The 20541-nt window shown below is 33.5% G+C and overlaps 1 protein-coding gene across 1 annotated transcript in view; it reads left to right on the forward strand.

The window, feature by feature from the left end:
* Positions 1–20541, forward strand: part of LOC126892039 (long-chain fatty acid transport protein 4-like) — a 137506-nt gene that overhangs the window by 34428 nt on the left and 82537 nt on the right. Inside the window, exon 2 of the mRNA XM_050661463.1 lies at positions 640–953. Coding sequence (XP_050517420.1) covers positions 640–953 — 314 coding nt within the window. The remainder of the gene's footprint in view (positions 1–639; positions 954–20541) is intronic.

The following is a 20541-nucleotide window of genomic DNA, read 5'->3' on the forward strand; positions in this document are numbered from 1 at the left end:
ATAAACGTATAAATGAACATTAAGTAGTTTCCCACCTTCAGACGTATTAGAGCTGAGTATGACAACTCTCACTGTGACAGTAGAATTTTATAAAATACTCCTGTCACAGACGTCTAAAGGTGGGAAACTATGTAATGTAATGGTAATTTATACGTTTATAACGATAATTTCCACCTCTACTAGTTTCGTCTATTTTTGTTTCGCAATGTATTATTTTTTCCATCTTTTGCGTTATTTTGTCGGTTATATAGCGCGCTCATCACTGTATAGTTATAAAAAAACTTTTAAGTATTAAGTTACTTATCTTACTTGTTGTCTCTTATTACATATCGGCTCTTTACAAGATAAAAAATAATTATAATTTAATTATATTTAATTACTTTTATCACAATTATTTAAAAAAATGATTTGCATATCTTGTTGGAAGCAGTGTATGTATAATTTTTTCGAATGCGTCACACACTTCCTACTAGTTATACAACTTTTGTGCGCGCACCAAAACAAGGACGCTTACTTCCTACTAGTTAGGCAATCCTCTTTACGCACACCAAAACAGACGTTTACCTTTAATCTAAATCCGTGTCAAGGAAGTCAGAAGTCAGTGCTTTGAATAATTTGAATTTGAAACCTCACTTTCAGGTACACATCAAAGATAATCTAACCGACGACGTAGAGTGCGGCAAGTCAACCTCACCAAGCCAACTAGATAAACATAGAATCATTCATCCAAGAGGTACTTTTTCGGCGACAAGACCTATACGAGTAGTGATCAAGTATTTGGTGATAATGTCTGCAATCGTTGGAGCTCTGGTTGGTCTGGGGGCCGTGATTGGTTATTTTCTTGGATGGGTCTTCCTAGTGCAGTTAGTTATTGTTGCTGCAGTAGCCTATGTTGCAGCTGGACATTGGAGATGGTGGTATGTAGCAGTTATGACTGCCCCCAGAGATATAAAGTAAGTGCTTAGACTTAAACATAAGTAAAAGTTGAATGGACGTATCATTATTCTAGTAGGAAAGTTTTTTGGTCATTTACTATCTGTTATCAGTGATCAATTAGCCTTTATTAGGTCTTTCCAAATGAGAAATTCTCTTTATTACTTCCTGTTATGTGAAGTGTGTTAAAAGTTATTATTTTTATGTATTTAGGTACTACTTATATTCTATAATATAGGTGTATGATAATTGAGTATTTTTGTTACCTATGATGAATGACTGTGGTATAAGAATAAGCGTTTTCTTATTTAAGTGATGTCTCTCAATTGTATGGTGGATATCATTGTCTCTATCTTCACTTTATCTACCACTGCTCTGAACTTTTAAACCAGTCCCTTAAATTTTTCATCTATGACACTCTCCTTCCTATAGGTACTCCTTCCTCCTCTTATAAATAAATTGCATTTCTCCACACAATTCTATCTTGGGCCATATCACTATTAATCCCCTTTACCAACATGTCCTGCCTAATCGTCTCCCCCATGTCTTCTTTGGTCTTCCTCTTCTACTCCTTTCAGGAAGCTGCACTTCAGAAATTCCTTGTATTGGATGATTAGCGTCTCAACGTTGAACATGACTAAGCCATCTCAACCTATGCTCTCCCATTTTGGCATCAATTGGTGCCACACCTAGACTGCCCCTAATATACTTATTTTTAATTTTATTCTTTTTTGTCACTCCACTCATCCATCTAAGCATTCTCATTTCCGCCACATGCATTCGTTGTTCCTCTTTCTTTTTCACTGCCCAACATTCAGTTCCGTACATCATAGCCGGTCTTATGGCTGTTTTATAGAATTTTCCCTTCAACTTCATTGGAATTTTCCTGTCACAGAGCACACCACTCGCTTCCTTCCACTTCATCCATCCAGCTCTAATTCTACTGCATTCATCTCCATCTATTTCTCCAGTACTCTGTAATACAGATCCGAGGTACTTAAAACTATTGCTTTTTATAATCAGTTCACCGTCCAAAGATACCATTTTATTTGTAGTAACTCCATCTTTAAATGAACATTGCAAATACTCTGTCTTTGTCCTACTAAATTTTAAACCTTTTTCCTCCAGAGCTTGGCTCCTCTGTTCCAGTTTTTGTTTTTAAGTCTCTTTCACTATTTCCTACTAACACGACATCATCAGCATACATTAAGCACCATGGAATGTTACCCTGTATTTTCGCTGTTATCTGGTCCAAAACTAATGAGAATAAATACGGACTATGCACCGAGCCTTGGTGCAATCCTACTTTCACATGAAATTTATCAGTCTCTCCTACACCAGTTCTAACACTAGTTGTTACTCCCTCATACATAGTGTCTAGTCCGAAAAATCCGGGACATGGCCCAAATTACGAAGTCGTGTCCCGGCTTCCAGGTGTCCCGGACAAGGCTTAAGAACCATCCGAATTTTCGATGTTTTGGTAAAATTCTGTTTTTAATACGTTATTCTTCTAAGAATTCACACCAAATTGAATTGGTGAGACGAAAAACCATAGTTTTGATGGGATTAAGACACAATTGGTTGTAATAATAACATTTTTATATTAATCTAAGGTTATATTTACATGGAAATCCAACATCAGTTGATTTTTCTTTTTTTTTTATTTCCTTTTTTGAGAATGATTTCCGAATTGGAAGTCAAAAACTAACAAAAATGTAATTATCATTACAACCAATTGTGGTTTAATCCCATCAAAAATATCATTGTCAACATAAAAATGTTAATCAATACAATTAAATTTCTATATTTAAAAAAAATGGCCCGATTTTCATTGAAAAGTCCCAGATTTCACGTTTTTTTCAGCCTTGTCCCGAATTTGACTGAATTGAAGTTGGTCACACTACTCATACATATCCCTCACAATCATTACATATACACCAGGTAATCCTTTCTTATCGAGTGCCCACCACAGAATCTCTCGAGGAACTCTATCATATGCTTTCTCAAGATCAATGAATACCATATGAGCGTTTGTTTCTTTACTCCTGTATTTTTCCATCAACTGCCTTATAATGAAAATTGCATCTGTTGTTGATCTGCCCTGCATAAAGCGAAATTGATTCTCGGATATTTCGGTCTCTTCACGTATCCGTCTATACTTTTTCCGTCCCATATTTTCATGGTGTGGCTAAGCAGTTTTATAGCCCTGTAGTTTGTACATTGTTGTATATCTCTCATGTTTTTGTAGACAGGTACTAGTATACTGCTTCTCCATTCATCTGGCATTTGTCCAACTTCCATAATTCTATTAAATAAACCTGCTAGCCACCTTGTTCCTGTCTCTCCCAATGCTCTCCATACTTCTACAGGAATATCATCTGGTCCTACCGCTTTTCCCTTCTTTATTTTTTGAAGCGCTTGAGCCACTTCCTCATTTGTTATTTTGGTGACCATTGCTGCTACTGTCTCCGTTGACTATACAGGCTGTCTCTCAAATTCCTCATTTAATAAGCTGTCAAAGTACTTTCTCCATCTCTTTTTGACATCCTTTTCGTAAACTAGTATTTTATTATTTTCATCTCGGATACATCTAATCTGATTAAAATCTTTTGCTTTCTTTGCTCTCTGTTTGGCTATTTTATATATTTTCGTTTCGCTTTCCCTGGTATCAAGTTGATCGTATAGGTTTGAATACACTTCTGCTTTGGCTTTTGCTACTGCTACTTTCGCTTCCTTTTTTGCCACCATATAGTTTTGAAGATCTGTGTCGGATCTGGTTTCTTGCTAATTTTTATATAATTTTCCCTTCTCTTTTATTTTTCCTTGTACTTCGTTTGACCACCACCAAGTCTCTTTATCCTCAAACTTTTTTCCTGACGTTTTCCCAAGTATTTCAATAGCAGTCTCTCTAATACTACTGGCCATTTTTCTCCAAATTGTATTAGGGCTTCCTTTCAAGTTCCAATATATTTTGTCCACTATTCTTTCCCTGAATAGTCCTTCCTTCTCATCTTTTAGCATCCAGCACTTGATTTTTTGTGGTCCTCTCCGATATTTTGGTTTAGCTTCCTTTTTTACTTCAATCTCCAGAACAAGCAGCTTATGTTGTTGGCTTACTGTCTCATTTACAGCTTTCATGTCCATATTATAGTATTGAAAACATGTAACATTTTAAAGCTCTTACTCTCAGTTCTAATCTAAGGTGTTTATTGCAGATAATTGTTTTCATTTTTACAAACTCATTTCTTGTTATTTCTATCCTGGCCCTTATTTCTGTTGTTTGATCATTATTTTGTAAAATCCAGGTTCCCAGGTATTTGTGTGTATCAATCACTTCATCAGTACATCTTCCAGTAGTATGTTTTTTTGAATATTTGTAATCGACGGGTCTGAGCATTTTTAAAAAAAACGATTAGTATTTGAGATATTGAATTTATTCCAAATTACAGACTCACTCTGTATATTTAAGTCAATAGACATTGCTCAAAAACCCTTTTTTTCAGTCGTATCAGTATATCGGTTTTAGATACCTTTTTCTGTTTCTGAAATGCTAACCATGTTAATTTTATTCATCCTTTAATTTGGTTATCGCAATATTTCTAAGTTTGTGCCCTAAATATTTATGAGATGTAAATATTTTGCTTTAACCTGTAAATATAATAACGGGAAAAATATTTGTAAAACCTTGTTTTTGGCAATAATCTAGTGCAATTAAGTAAAACAAAAATGAAAAAAAAATTAATTTGTTATCGTGATAATAGTCCTTGGGCCCACATATAAAATTATTATTTATGACCACACCGTCGAAACTTTTTGTACTTCTTATTTGGGTGGAGTCGGACAAATTTGGAGCTTGGTGTTGAATACCCAGTAAAAATAAGCAACGGCAAATCTAGGGGATTTTTGTTATTGTATGATGTAGTTGGAAACAATGTTATATGAGTGTCAGATGTCAACTACAAGTAAAAATGTGTCAAAAAGAAAAATAAATGTTGATTTTGATGTTTAAGTTATTTGTAGAATTATTGAGTTTTCTTTTAAAATAAAACTGACTAGAAGTACTTCGGTGTTTAATTAACATCCACGCAATTCTGCAAAACATCAGGTTATGGCCCAGATCACTTGTTTTCGTGAGTATTTCGCCAGTAAAAAAAGTCAGTGTTGAAGAGCCTGTGTCGGTAGTTTGCCGCGGCCAACGAAAATAAAAAAGAAAAGCTGAAAAAAAGGTGAAAAAGAAGCTCGAGTATATATACATAAAAAAAGAAAAACATAAATCCGAAAAATGGAAAATTCATCGGCTGCGTTGAAACTTAGTGGTGGTGACAACTGGGTAGCCTGGAAATTTCAAACAAGGGTAGTGCTAAAAAGCCGTGGTTATTATGACATAGTAATAGGAAAGTCTGTGAGACCGAGCACTACTGGAGATGACCAAAAGAAATGGGATGCTGGTGATTCAAAAGCACAAGAATTTATAGTAACCAGAATAGAGCAAGGCCCTATGACACACATTTTATCCTGTGAGACCTCGAAAGATATGTGGACAAAGTTGAAGTCTGTCTACGACAAAGAGTCAGAGGTGAGCATTCATTTAATGCAACAAAAGTTTTTTCTCTTGGAGTTTTCATCAGGTAAAAATGTTGCCTCATTCATATCACAGCTTGAAGAGATAAAAAATAAGCTAAAGCAAGCTGGTGAAGAGCTGTCCGATAAAATGATCATGACAAAAATACTTATGGCATTGCCAGAGGAATATAAGCATTTTCGGTCCGCATGGGAATCCGTACCATCTGATAAACAAACCCTAGATGAACTTACATCAAGACTACTTATCGAAGAAGAAAGAAGTAAGTCAGCACAGGGCAGCACAGCATTGGCGATGAAAAGTGATACAAGCAGAGAATTTAAAGGGCAAAAGAAAACCAGGTTAAAGTGCCATTTTTGTGGCAGAGGTGGCCATATTGCGAAAAATTGCTTTTTCAAGAAGAAAGAGAGAGATAATAATAGCCAGAAAGACATAAAAGTATGCAGTCAATGTAAAAGACGAGGACACAACTTACAAGAGTGTTGGTTTAATAAAAATAAAAATGAAAAACAACAGACAAGCAGAGAAGAAAATAAAATTGACAGTAATGCATTCATGGTATATACTGGGAGTAAGAAAAATAAAAATGAATGGTGCTTGGACACAGGAGCTAGCGAACATATGTGCTGGAATCAAGATCTGTTTGAAGAATTGATAGAGATAAGCTATAAAAAACAAGTAAAAGTCGGAAATGGAGAAAAATTACCAGTTAAAGGTATTGGAAAAATAACTCTATGGGCATTTAATGGTAAGAAATTTATAAAGTCAACCCTGTCAGATGTATTATTTGTGCCAGATTTAAAATTTAATTTATTCTCAGCTGGATGTGCCTTAGATAAAGGTTATAAGATGTTTTCAAACAATGAAAAATGTGAATTTTATAATGACAAAGGAGAAATAAGAGCATTGGCAACATGGGATAATAAATTATACAAAATGTTATTCTCACAAGAACAAAACACTGAAACCTTTGCAAATATTTTAATTTCGGAACGCACCCCTAACGAAAACTTGTCTGACGGTCAAGTTCAAGAAAACAGCTGTTTAGTAGATGTATTTTTATCAGAGTGTAATTCTGCAAAAACAACAGAAAGTTTGAGAGTTTGGCACTGCAGACTAGCACATCAAAATACTACATATGTGAGAAACTTTTTAAGGCAAAATAACATTGATTTTATAGACGAAAAATTCGTGTGTGAACAGTGTTTAACAGGTAAACAACACAGAATACCATTCAAGTTAAGTGAATCAAGAGCAAGTGAGCCATTACAATTAGTGCATACAGACGTATGTGGCCCTATGGAAGAAGAGTCTTTAGGGGGAAATAGGTATTTCCTGTTGTTAAAGGATGACTATACAAATTATAGGTACGCGTATTTCATGAAAAATAAATCAGAAGTTAAGAAACACCTTAAAAATTTTATATCATTAGCCGAGAGAGAGACAGGCTACAAGATGAAAACTTTACGATCAGATAACGGTTTAGAGTTTATGAACCAAGAAATAAAGGAGATGCTTGACTATCAAGGCATAAAACATCAGAGATCAGTAGTGTATACGCCTCAGCAGAACGGTAGGGCTGAGAGGGAAAATAGAACCCTAGTTGAATCAGCCCGAACTATGATACAAGGGCAAAAGTTGAATAAAAACTTGTGGGCAGAGGCCATACATACAGCAGTGTATGTTTTAAACCGAACAGGCCCTAGTAGCATAAAAAATGTGACACCTTATGAATTATGGTACAAAAAGAAAGTCAATAATATTTCTACACTCAAGAGTTTTGGTTCTAGAGTATCAGTGCATGTCCCAAAAGAGAAGAGATTAAAATGGGATGCAAAAAATATGTTTGGTTTCTTTATTGGCTACAGTGAGGATGTAAAAGGTTACAAAATATTTGTCCCAGACAAAAATAAAGTTGAAATTCATCGAGATGTCATATTTTTGCCCGAGAAAACCATAGAAATAAAAAATGGGGAGACAGACATGAATAAAAACATACAGATGATATGTGAGGAGATAAAGTCAGAAGAAGATGACAGTGAAGCAGAAGAACCTCAAAATAATAGAGAAGAAAGCAGTGAGAGTGACCTCGAAACTGATAGCAGTATTGAAGATGTGAATGAAATAGAGCAGGAGCATGGATATGACCTGAGAAGACATATAAAAAGACCCTCAAGATATGATGATTATGTTCTGGATGATGACGAAATGAGTTTGTTGACTTTTAGTGATGATGAAGAACCCCAGACGTATGATGATGCAGTGGCCAGTAGTGAGTGTAAAAATTGGAAGAAAGCTATGCAATCAGAAATAAATGCGTTGCTAGAAAATGAAACATGGGAGTTTGTGCAAAGTAGTGATGGTCAAAAAGTCATTGAGTGCAAGTGGGTGTTCAAGAAAAAGAAAAATGAAAATGGTAAAGTAGTGAAATATAAAGCTCGTTTGGTAGCTAGAGGTTTTCAACAAATTGGTATGTGTTTTAATGATATTTATAGTCCAGTAGCAAAATTACCATCAATAAGGATTTTCTTAGCCATGTGTAATACTTTTGATATGAAAATTCATCAAGTAGATGTTTGTAGTGCATTTCTAAATGGGGATATTAAAGAAAATGTTTTTATTTCACTCCCAAAGGGATTTAAAGAAAAAGAGGGCACTATTTGCAAATTAAGAAAATCCTTATATGGTTTGAAAAGTTCACCTAAAAATTGGAATGACAAATTTCATAATTTGATGCAAAATTTGAGTTTTTCAAGATCTGAATATGAATATTGTCTTTATATTAAAGTAAATGAAAAAGGTAGGATATACATTTTGCTGTATGTTGATGATTTGCTGTTGGCAGGTACAAATGATCAAGAAGTTGAGAAAATAAAATACATTTTAAACAAAAACTTCAAAATGAACGACTTAGGTCAAATAAAACATTTTTTGGGTATGTGCATAACTCAAAATTTGTCTGAAGGCAAAATAAAAATTAATCAAACTGTTTACTTAAAAAATGTTTTGAAGAAATTTGACATGTCAAGCTGCAAGCCATCAACAACACCAATGGATAATAATTTTCACCACGATTTTCTCAAACGAGAAAAATCTGAGAGCATAGAGATAGAAAAGAAATGTAGAGTTGCTATAGGATGTTTGATGTATGCAATGTTATGCTCAAGACCAGATTTGTGTATAGCTATAGGTATATTAAGCAGGTATCAAACATGTGCAAGTAACGATTTGTGGGTAGCAATAAAAGGAGTATTGAGATATATTCAAAGCACAGTTACTATGAGTTTGATATACTATAAACATAAATATAAACAGGAAAATTTGATAGTAGGGTACTCAGATTCAGATTGGGCAGGTGACCGTACTGATAGAAAATCTACATCAGGATATGTATTCAAAGTTTTTAATTGCACGGTGTCATGGGCATCACGGAAACAGTCTACAGTCAGTTTGTCCTCTACTGAAGCTGAATATGTTGCACTAAGTGTATGTGTGAGTGAAGCATGTTGGCTAAGATACTTAATGTATGATTTAAAAATAAAACCTGATTATGTAGCGGTTCTAATTCATGCAGACAATCAAAGCGCTATAAGGGTTAGTAGAAATCCGGAATTTCATAAAAGACTAAAACATGTTGATATTAGATTTCATTTTGTACGAGATAAAATTAAGGAAAATATTGTTGTATTAAAATATCTTAATACAAGTGACCAACAGGCTGACATATGTACAAAACCATTAGGTTTAACTCTGTTTAAAAAATTTAGAGAGTTGCTAGGTTTAGAATAAAAAAATTAATTTAGATCTAGGAGATTTACCGTTGAGGGGGGGTGTTGAATACCCAGTAAAAATAAGCAACGGCAAATCTAGGGGATTTTTGTTATTGTATGATGTAGTTGGAAACAATGTTATATAAGTGTCAGATGTCAACCATAAGTAAAACATGTGTCAAAAAGAAAAATAAATGTTGATTTTGATGTTTAAGTTATTTGTAGAATTATTGAGTTTTCTTTTAAAATAAAACTGACTAGAAGTACTTCGGTGTTTAATTAACATCCACGCAATTCTGCAAAACATCACTTGGCGCATTATGGTAGTGGGGCGTCTGTCAGGCTGTCACGAAGTTGTCAATTTTATGAAAGAAAAAAATTTATAACCACATTGGTCATTTTATTTTAATCAATGGTTTTTATCATATAAACAGCGAAAACAATTTTGTCTGACAAAAATATTGGACCATATGATGCGTCGGACAAGCTAAATATGTCAAATTTATGAAAATAATGAATTTATTACCACATGGCTAATTTGAACAGAATCTACCATAAAACCTTTTTACAATAATGTGGCAACCTTGTCGGACAATTTTCAAGATGTCAATTTCCTGGATTTTTTTTATTTAGTACCACAGGTCATTTTTATTTTGTACTGTTTTTTACATGTGCAATGCATATTGGATCACTTGTCGGACAAAAATAATGGGTCCAAAATTTTCCGAAATTTTCCCTCTTGTCGGAAATTTTTTTGAAAATTCGAGAAAAGAAGCTACAGAACGATGTTTGTCATTGTTCAAGAAGTACACAAATTGTACACAAATTTTCAGATCAAAATTTTTCCAAAATTTTTGGGTACAACTCTACGTCACGCATTTTTAAATTATGTTGTACTTAGTGTGTGTACCAATTTTCAGCTAAATTGATTCAAAAGTAACCGAGAAAAACTGTTTTAAAAATGTTTTTGACAATGCCTCCTCTTAAGGGCGTCGATAACCTAAAAGAATTAAGTTTTCTGTTCGTTTGCCCCAACATTTTTGTCAGACAATTACATTTTTTGTTTAAGAATATAATTACTTGTAATGTACTACTTTTGTCGGAAAAATGGTTGTGAAGATAAGGGATGCACGAACCCAGCATAGTTTAAAAGTATAGTTTACTAATAAAAATTAAATTTTTTGTCCGACTGTCGATTTGCCCCAATATTTTTGTCGGACACTTAGATTTTTTGATTTGGAATGTAATTACTAATAACCTCCTATTTTTGTCGGAAAAATGGTTGTAAATAAAAAAATTCCAGGAAATTCACATCTTCATCGCATCCGACTGCGCATATGGCCCGTGAAAATTTTCCGACAAGGCTACCACATTATTGTAAAAATGTTTTATGGTAAATTCTGTTTAAATTATTAGTGGTAATAAATTTATTATTTTCATAAATTTGACATATTTAGCGTGTCCGACGCGTCATATGGCCCAATATTTTTGTCCAACAAAATTGTTTTCGCGGTTTATATGATAAAAACCATTGATTAAAATAAAATAACCAATGTGGTTATAAATTTTTTCCTTGCATAAAGACAACTTCGCGACAGCTTGACATACAAACGCCCCACTACCATAATGCGCCAAGCTCCAAATTTGTCCGACCCCACCCAAATAAGGAGTACAAAAAGTTTCGACGGTGTGGTCATAAATAATAATTTCATATGTGGGCCCAAGGACTATAATCAGCCGATTTTGATTTTGACAAGTAATACAGAAGATCCGCTCCATCAATAAAACCATGTTTTCCACCGGCATACAATGTGTCTTTTTGCCACAGTGTCGGTGGGTTTTATACTCTCGTTCTGCCAAATCTGTTTTATTCCACCTTTAGCAAAAACCTCTTTTTCGTCTAAATAAACAAATGAAGTGTGTATATATATATCGGGTGTTCTACAGCATTCGCCGTTTCCCGCATCCTATTCGCCATGCTTTTCGGTCACGAATATCTTCCTCGTTGAGTTGTCTACTGTTCATTGCTTTCTCTACATCTTGTAACCATGTTCTCTTCGGTCTGCCTCTTTTTCTTCTCTCGGGTGGTGCATACTGGATCATTTTCTTGGGCCATCTTGTTGATCCCATTCTCTGGACGTGCCCGTACCATATCAATCTTTTTTGTTCTATTCTGTCTATAATATCATTTTCTACTTCCATTCTTTCTTTTATTTCTTCGTTTGGGATATGCTGCAGTTTAGATATTCTGCAGCTTCTGCTAAGCGCGTCCATTTCTAAAGCTTGTAGTCGTTTATTTTGTCGGTCTTTTACTTCCCACACTTCCGAGTTGTACAGGACAATGCCTTCCACGATAGTTTGGTAGATTTTTTTCTTTGTCTGATTTTGCAATCCTGTACTCCACCAAATGCCATTCAGCTGTTTTATAGCTTTTCTTCCTGGACTTATTCGATATTCTATATCTTGATCGCATGTGGAGTGTTTGTCAAAAATAGAACCTAGATATTTAAATTCATCACATCCTTTTATGTATTCCCCTTCTAATTCTAAGTCTTCAGTATCACCTCCGACTACAAGGTATTCAGTTTTCTCCATGCTCATTTCCAAGCCCCATTTTCGGTACTCCTCTTTCAATTTTCTAATCATGTAACTGGCGTCATCTTTATCAGCAGCAATCACAACTTGGTCGTCAGCAAATAGCAACGTATACAAATAAGAATCTCCTACTGGTATTCCCATTGTTTGGCATTTCCTAGTCCAATATTTTAACACATGTGTAAGGTAAATTTTAAATAAAGTGGGCGACAGACAGCATCCCTGCAAAAGACCTTTCGAAGTTTCAAAGGTATTTGAAAGTTTCGTTCCAATTTTAATTGGTGTTGTTGCATTAGTATAGAGATCTTTTATTGTTTGGATGTATTTTCTATTTAAAGCGGTTTGTTGTAATACCTCAAACATTTTTTCTCTGGGAACGGTATCGTATGCTTTTTTTAAGTCTACAAATACCATGTGAGTTTCTAGATTTCTAGCAGAACGTTTTTCTAGTAATTGTCTTATGCAGAAAATGTTATCTGTGCATGATCTACCTGCCCTAAATCCACTTTGTTCTTCGGAATCTTGTCACTCCTTTTCTATCCGTTTCTTTATTATTCGTCCGTACAGTCTTCCAACTGAGCTGGTCACACTAATGCCTCTGTAATTATTACAATTTTTTCTACCACCCTTTTTGTATATAAGGGTAGTTATGGAGTTTTTCCACTCAGAGGGCACGCCACTATTGCCTGAAAGGCATCCGTTGAATATTTCATCTAAAATTTCTTTTGCCTGTGTCGTGCTGTGCTTAATGAGTTCAATTGGAATACCTCCAGCACCAGGAGCTTTATTGTTTTTCATTTCTCTTAACGTTAGTTCTAGTTCTTGAATAGTTATATCTTCTAGTTGTTCCAGGTTGTTTGGGGCGATGATGGTTTGCCTTACATATTCCTGTCTATTCTCTTGCAATAGGTTTCTAAAGTATGTTTCCCACTCGTTTATACTTATAAGGGATATCTGGCATCTTTCTTTTACGTTTTGTCTTGTATTTGATATTGTTCTCCAAGCTTCTCTGCTTTTTGTTCCTCTCATAAGAGTGTCTATTTCTTCACATTTCTTCAGTCACATATTTTCTTTGGTTTTAATCACTTCTTTTTTGTTTCCATTCTTATTCTTGCGTAGGTTTTTCGGTCTTCTGAGCAATTGGTACTGAGCCATTTTTGATATGCTTCTTTTTTTTCCCTCGTCTTTTCTTTTAAAGAATCTGTAAACCAAGGGTGATGAGTGTTATTTGAGGATTTTTCCCCTAACGCTTCGAATGCAGCTTCATGTAAGCACTTTTTTAGCCGATCATATTTTTCATCTGCTGTTCTTGTATTAAACTGTGTATTGGTTATCTTTTGGCTCAGCCTTAACTTAAAAAGAAAGGAGATTGAATTATCTTTCAGTGCATCGATGTTGTATTTGTACTGAGGCGGGTGTTCTTCTGTAATCTCTTCCTGGGTTTCTTCAATTTTGTTGTTCAATGTAGTGTGTTCTTTTTTAAAATCATTATAGTTTCTTAATAATTACTCTTTCACACAAGGCTTTTCTATTGTCTTTCATTTTGAACTCAATCCCAATCTGTTTGAAAACTCTCCAGACGTACCTTGGAAACTTCGAATGTATTTCTGTCTTTTAATTTTTTTAACGGTCTTTAACAGAGACATGTTCTTTCTTTTCCCGCCATTTATATATAATGTCTCGAATTTCAAACTTACAACCCTCAGAAAAGGGTTAGAAAGTAAAATAATAATTTTACATTTTATCAGATAGTTTGGTCGGGACGTGTATAGAGCTGACCCCGACAAGAATGTCAGGAGGTTTGGTCAGGAGGTTTGGTTAGAGCGTGTGTAGACACTTTAACATTAATTTCTTTTTTTTTCGTCATATTTTAAGAAATAGTAACCATCGACTTCGCATGAATTATAGCCCATTCAAAGCGGATATTCCATTCGTTTTTAATAACAATAATTGTTTTGCTATTAATTAATAATTATTGGTGTTATCAGAACCCATTAATTTTTTATCGGCATATCGCTAAGGATAGTGGACTCATGAACAAACAAGTTTGTTCTAAAAAAAGAATGTGTGTGTACTTTGTACCCACGTAAGAAGTTATACTTCGATTATATGATTTCAACGAAATATACTAAACAGTTTATTTGTATTTTATTTAAATATTAAACTAATTTTAATACTTACTTACCACTTTCAAAAAAATTTTATTGAAACAATACCTACCAAAAATTAAAAAAAAAATAGAATATGAATCATTCGGATCCAAACCCGGGACCTCCCGATCTGTGGTCGAATGCTTTACCAACGAAGCCATCATCGCTCTGTTTACTTGACATCTCTGACATAATTACAAATCACAGTGACAAAGAGATCAAGACTTGATTAGTGTTTTTAGTTTTTTAGTAAAGAATATATTAGTGGTTCTAGAATATATCATTTATTATAATTTTTGTGTATTTGGATTTGTCTTCCACTTAGTCAAGTATAAAGATGTTATAATAGATACTTATTATCTTACTCCCAAAGAAGACAAATCCAAAGACACAAAAATTATAATAAATAATACATTTACTAAAAACACTAATATATTCTTTTAATGACTTACTTGCGCTCATACATACAGTCCGTCTAATTTACTTACCGTTGCACGTCATTATTTACGTTAGAGATCTAAGTTGACATTGTTGCCCAATTACAAAAAATTCTTGAATTCATTTTAAATCAAATACATCACACAATTTTTGCGGAAGTGGATTATACAGCAAAACAAATTAATATTCAATGTACATAAATAAAAACTTTAGAAATAGAAAACAAGAATTAAGTTATAATCTTACGTTAAAGTACATAATAAAAACAGTAAATTGAAATAAATACTTTAGTAACGAATATAAACAAATATGAAGTGGCATCACCGCAACTGTCAAATAAATGTTATCAATTTATGCCAAAATATCACCTTCGTTCGATTATAGTTACAGTGTATTCCGAACAAATGTGCTTCATAAAAACGCTTTATAACGCATTTATACAAATTAAATGAAACATATTATTGTGTATTTCTTTAAGTTAACATTAATAGAAATCTTTAAATATTATTTCTACGCGTATATAATAAAATATGTCTAGTGGCTGTAACGCCAGTGTACTCGGCAAAGTGATTCTAAAAAGAACACACCTACTTAGTCCATTCTTTCACGGTTTTTGCTCTAAATTTTAAAGAACCGCTTGGATTGACATGAAATTTGGCATACGCATAGCTTACATGTCAAAGAAAAAAAGTGATATTGTGCCGACGTGTTCTTTTGCCCTGGGGGTGACTTTCACCCCCTCTTGGGGGTGAAAAAATATATGTTAAAAACAACTCCGGAAATGGGTAAACTGACTAATTTTAAGTAACTTTTGTTCTATAGAGCTTTTTCGCCAAGTCAACATTTTTCGAGTTATTTGCGACTGAATATGTTCATTTTTCAACAAAATAACCACATTTTTAGACGGTTTTTCGCAAATAACTCAAAAATTAAGTATTTTGTCGAAAAAACCGTCCTTAGCAAAAATATAACCTATAAAAAAGTAAAAAAAATGGTGTACGCGTTAGGTCTCTGGATCTCGTAGAACCAGAGTTATAGCCAATGAAATATAGATTCATATTCACCAAATTTCAAATAGAATATTTCGACGTGAAATATCCAAAAAATTAAGCACTTTTTGGGGAAAACCCATTTTAACTTTTTTAAAGTGTTTAAAAAAAGCTTTATTTCTGTTTTTACGAAAAGTTTCTAGCATTAAATTTAAGCAAGTTACGCTCAAAATAAAGTTGGTCCCTTTTGTTTTTGCAAAAAAAAAATCGGGAAGACCACCCTCTAATTAGCAACTTAAATGAAATTAATCGTTGCCGCTCCATAAATTATTTTACTTATATTGTGTTTATATGATCTGTAAGTTTCATCGATTCAAAGTGTTTATTTTTGAAAAAATTTGGTTTCAAAGTAAAATTTTTAAAAATTTAAATTTTGAAAAATGTGCTTTTTTTCAAAATAACTTAAAAATTGTTAGAGATACCAAAAGTCTCGAAATACAAAAAAAATCAGATTTACTTTTCTGAATATCATGTATTTTTTTGTTTTTCTGTTAGACAAAAATTGATCAAGATTTGGTGTTTCTAAATTTGCATACATTCGTGATCAGTGACTCGTTCAACCCCTTTTAACTACAGCCGTTTCAATAATAAGGACTTTGAACCGATGAAATTTACAGATCATATAAACAATATATACACGAGTCAAGAAACTTGTGAAGTCGTTACGATTAAGTTCATTTAAGATACTAATTAGGGGGTGATTTTCTCGATTTTTTTACCAAAACCAAAAGGGACTAACTTTATTTTGAGCGTAACTTATTTAATTTTGATGCTAGAAATTTTTTTTATAAAACAAAAATGAAGCTTTTTTTAAACACTTTAAATAAGTTTAAATGAGTTTTCCCCGAAATGTGCTTCATTTTTGGTTATTTCACGTTAAAGTATTCCACTTGGAATTTGACGAATATGAACCTATATTTCATTAGCTATAACTCTGCTTCTACTAAATAAAAAAACGTGATATATTCACTATTTTTTTAAATTTTTTATAGGCTATATTTTTGCTAAGAATGCTTTTTCGACAAAATACTTACAATTTGAGTTATTTGCGAAAAACCGTCTAAAAGCGTGGTTATTTTGTTGAAAAAATGAACATATTCACTGCCAAATAACTCGAAAAGTATTGACGTAGTGAAAAAACTCTATAGAACAAAAGTTACTTTAAATTAGCCAGTTTACCCATTTCCTGACTTTGTTTGGACGAATATTTTTTAACCCCCAAGAGGGGGTGAAAACCACCCCCAGGGCAAAAGCACATATCGGCACAATATCACTTTTTTTCTTTGACTTGTTAGCTATGTGTATGCCAAATTTCATGTCAATCCAAGCGGTTCTTTAAAATTTAAAGGTTTTGCAATATTTTACCGTTAATGAATGGACTATGCCTAAATATTTCGTGTTGGTATCATGTGATGTCTCGGGCTATGACGCGGATGACGTGCAACGGTAAGTAAATTAGATGGAGTATACATAACTTGAAAGAATAGCAACGAACTTCATACTGTCTGTGTGCGCATGCGTCCAGAATAATAAAAATTTACTCTCAATCGCGCCTAAAGCAGTATAACTTCAAAGAGTCGTAAGAAAATATACAGGGTGGTCCATATCCTAAAAGCCTCGATCTCTGTACGGAAAACGGTGTAAGATAAAAAGTTTTTTCGTCATAGAAATATACAGGTCTTAACACTTCTTCTTCTTCCTTTGGTATTATAATCCTGGATGGGTCTTTGCCTGTCTGGCTCTGTCCCCTTTTCATCCCATGCCTATTTAATACCTCATTCCATGTTTGTAAATTATTTTTTAGATCCTCCTCTTTATTTGCCATAACAATTACATCATCAGCAAATGCACATTCTGATATTCCGACTCTTTCTAGGTTTCGGTAACCTACATGTAGTTTTTTTAATTGTGGTATACATTCTTTCATTATTTCGTCCATGAAGATGTTAGAGAGTGTAGGGCTCATGACTCCTCCTTGTCTTAAGCCTTCAGATGTTTTAAATTGTTGCGATTTCATATTTTTATGCATTATACAGGGTGTCCCGAAAATATTAGTCATAAATTATACCAGACATTCTGGAGTCAAAAATACACTGGGGTGCAAAATTAACCGGACACCTTAAAAATGGGTAATTTTTGATATCTGGAATTTCCTAAACCTGTGGTCCGATTTAATTGTTTTTTAATATATTATAGCCTTATTCTTTAACAATATCGCTGTAATAGTATTGTTGCTAAACAGTTAAATTTTCATTGTATACCGGGTGTACCAATCAAACTGTGTTTTTTTCTCAAAGTTCGCATCACCCTGTGGAATATTATAGCATTTATAAAATACTGAAATTAAATTCCAACTATAGCCTCATGTTTTCTCAACATTTTGTTGTTTGATTCATTCGCTTACATTGGACCATAAAAAAGTTAGGTACTTTAACAACTAGTCATGTTTTTCATCAATACAGGGTGTTTTAAATATGTATGGCCAACTTTAAGGGGTAATTCTGTATAAAAAAGAATGAGAGTTTGCTTTATAAACGGTATGTCCGCAAATGCTTCGTTTTCGAGATAGGGGGTGTTGAAATTTTTATTACAAAATGACGATTTATTTATTGCTGCTTTAAAACCGGTTGAGATATGCAAATGAAATTTGGTGGGTTTTAGGACGTAGTTATTGCACATTTTTTGACATAAAATTAAGCATTTAATATTCACCATTGGCGCGCATACGGGTAATATAACCGCTAATATTACCCGTATACGCGCCAATGGTGAATATTAAATTCTTACTTGTATGTTAAAAAATGTACAATAACTACGTCTTAAAACCCACAAAATTTCATTTACATATCTCAAGTGGTTTTAAAGCAATAAATAAATCGTCAGTTTGTAAGAAAAATTTCAACACCCTCTATCTCAGAAACGAAGCATTTGCGGACATAGGTTTATAAAGCAAACTGCCATTATTTTGTCATGTAGAATTACCCCTTGAAGTTTGCCACACTTATTTAAAAACACCCTGTATTCATGAAAAACATGGGTAATTGTTAAAGTACCTAACTTTTTTATGGTCCAACATAAGCGAATGAATCAAAAAACAGAATGTTGAGAAAACATGAATCTATAGTTGGGTTTTAATTTCAGTATTTTATAAATGCTAGAATATTCCACAGGGTGATGCGAAATTTGAGAAAAAAACACAGTTTCATTGGTACACCCGGTATACAATGAAAATGTATCCGTTTAGTAACAATATTATTACAGCGATATTGTGAACGAATAAGGCTATAACATATTAAAAAATCACTTAAATCGGACAACAGGTTTAGGAAATTCGAGATATCAAAAATGACCCATTTTTAAGGTGTCCGGTTAATTTTGCACCCCAGTGTAGTTCGATTGAACCTAACTTACCTTAGTACAAATGTGCTCATAAAAAAAAGTTACAGCCCTTTGAAGTTACAAAATGAAAATCGATTTTTTTCAATATATCGAAAACTATTAAAGACTTTTTATTGAAAATGAACATGTATCATTCTCATGGGAGGAGCATCTTAAAATAAAATTATAGTGAGATTTGTCCACCCCATAAAAACTTTATGGGAGTTTTGTTCCCTTAAACTCCCCCAAACTTTTGTGTACGTTCCAATTAATTCATTATTGTGGTACCATTAGTTAAACACAACGTTATTAAAACTTTTTTGCGTCTTAGTATTTTTTCTATAAGCGAGTTTTTATCGAGGTGCGGCTTCTTTTTGAATAAATTTACATACAAATTTTATGGGGGTTTTATGGGGGTTCCTTTAAACCCCTCAAATGTTTGTGTACGCTTCAATTAAACTATTATTGTGGTACCATTAGTTAAACACAGAGTTTTTAAAGCTTTTTTGCCTCTTAGTCTTTTTTTCATAAGTCACCTTTTATCGAGATGTGGCTTCTTTTTCAAGATATACCCAAAAATGTACAATATAAATAAATTTTCAGATAACAAGTCTGTATAATTGTACTTAACCATATAAAAATATGTAGTGGATTCGACAAATATTCAAAATATCTCGATAAACACTGGCTTATCGAAAAATTACTAAAAGGCAAAAAGTTTTAAAAACACTGTGTTTAACTAATGGTGCCGCAATAATAATTTAATTGGAACGTACACAAAAGTTTGGGGGGGGGGGTTAAAGGAACAAAACCCCCATAAAATTTTTATGGGGTGCGCAAATTTCACTTTAATTTTTTTTAAGATGATGCTGCCATAAGAATGCCACATGTCCATTTTCAATAAAAAATCTCTAAGAGTTTTCGATATATGAAAAAAAATCGATTTTCGATTTTCATTTTGTAACTTCAAAGGGCTGTAACTTTTTTTGTGTACACTATTGTATATAGGTAAATGAGGTTCAATCACCCTATTTTTGACCCCAGAATCTGTGGTATAATTTATGACCAATCTTTTGGGACACCCTATATAATTCGTGCTCCTTCTATATAAACTTTTGATGACTTCTATTAGTTTTCTATCTACTCCTCTTCTAATTAGACTGTTCCATATTGTTTCTCTTTTTCGCTCTGTCGAATGCTTTTTCTAGGTCGATGAAGGCCATGTACGCTTTGGTTTTAGTCAGTAGCGTTTTTTCTGTTATTTGCTTCACTGTGAATATGTGATCTTGCACCTCTCGTCCTTTCCGGAAACCACTCTGGGCTTCTTCTGGTGTCGTTTCTATTATATTCTTCAGCTTTTGTTCTAATACTGTTTCGTATACTTTCAGTGCCGTACATAGTAGTGTAATTCCTCTATAACTGTTACATTCTTGGGTATCTCCTTTCTTATGTATGAGCAGTATTACTCCCATCTCCCAGTCCGACGGCATTTCTTCTTTCTTCCATGCCTCGTTGCATATTTCTCTAAGCAGTTTTCTACATTCCAGTCCCATATACTTCAGCATTTCTGGTGTTATTCTATCATGTCAAGGAGATTTCTCATTTTTCTTTATTGCTGTTTCTATATCGTCGTTTGTTATTTCTTC

Source organism: Diabrotica virgifera, chromosome 9 (assembly GCF_917563875.1).
Source record: "Diabrotica virgifera virgifera chromosome 9, PGI_DIABVI_V3a".
NCBI lineage: Eukaryota > Metazoa > Arthropoda > Insecta > Coleoptera > Chrysomelidae > Diabrotica > Diabrotica virgifera.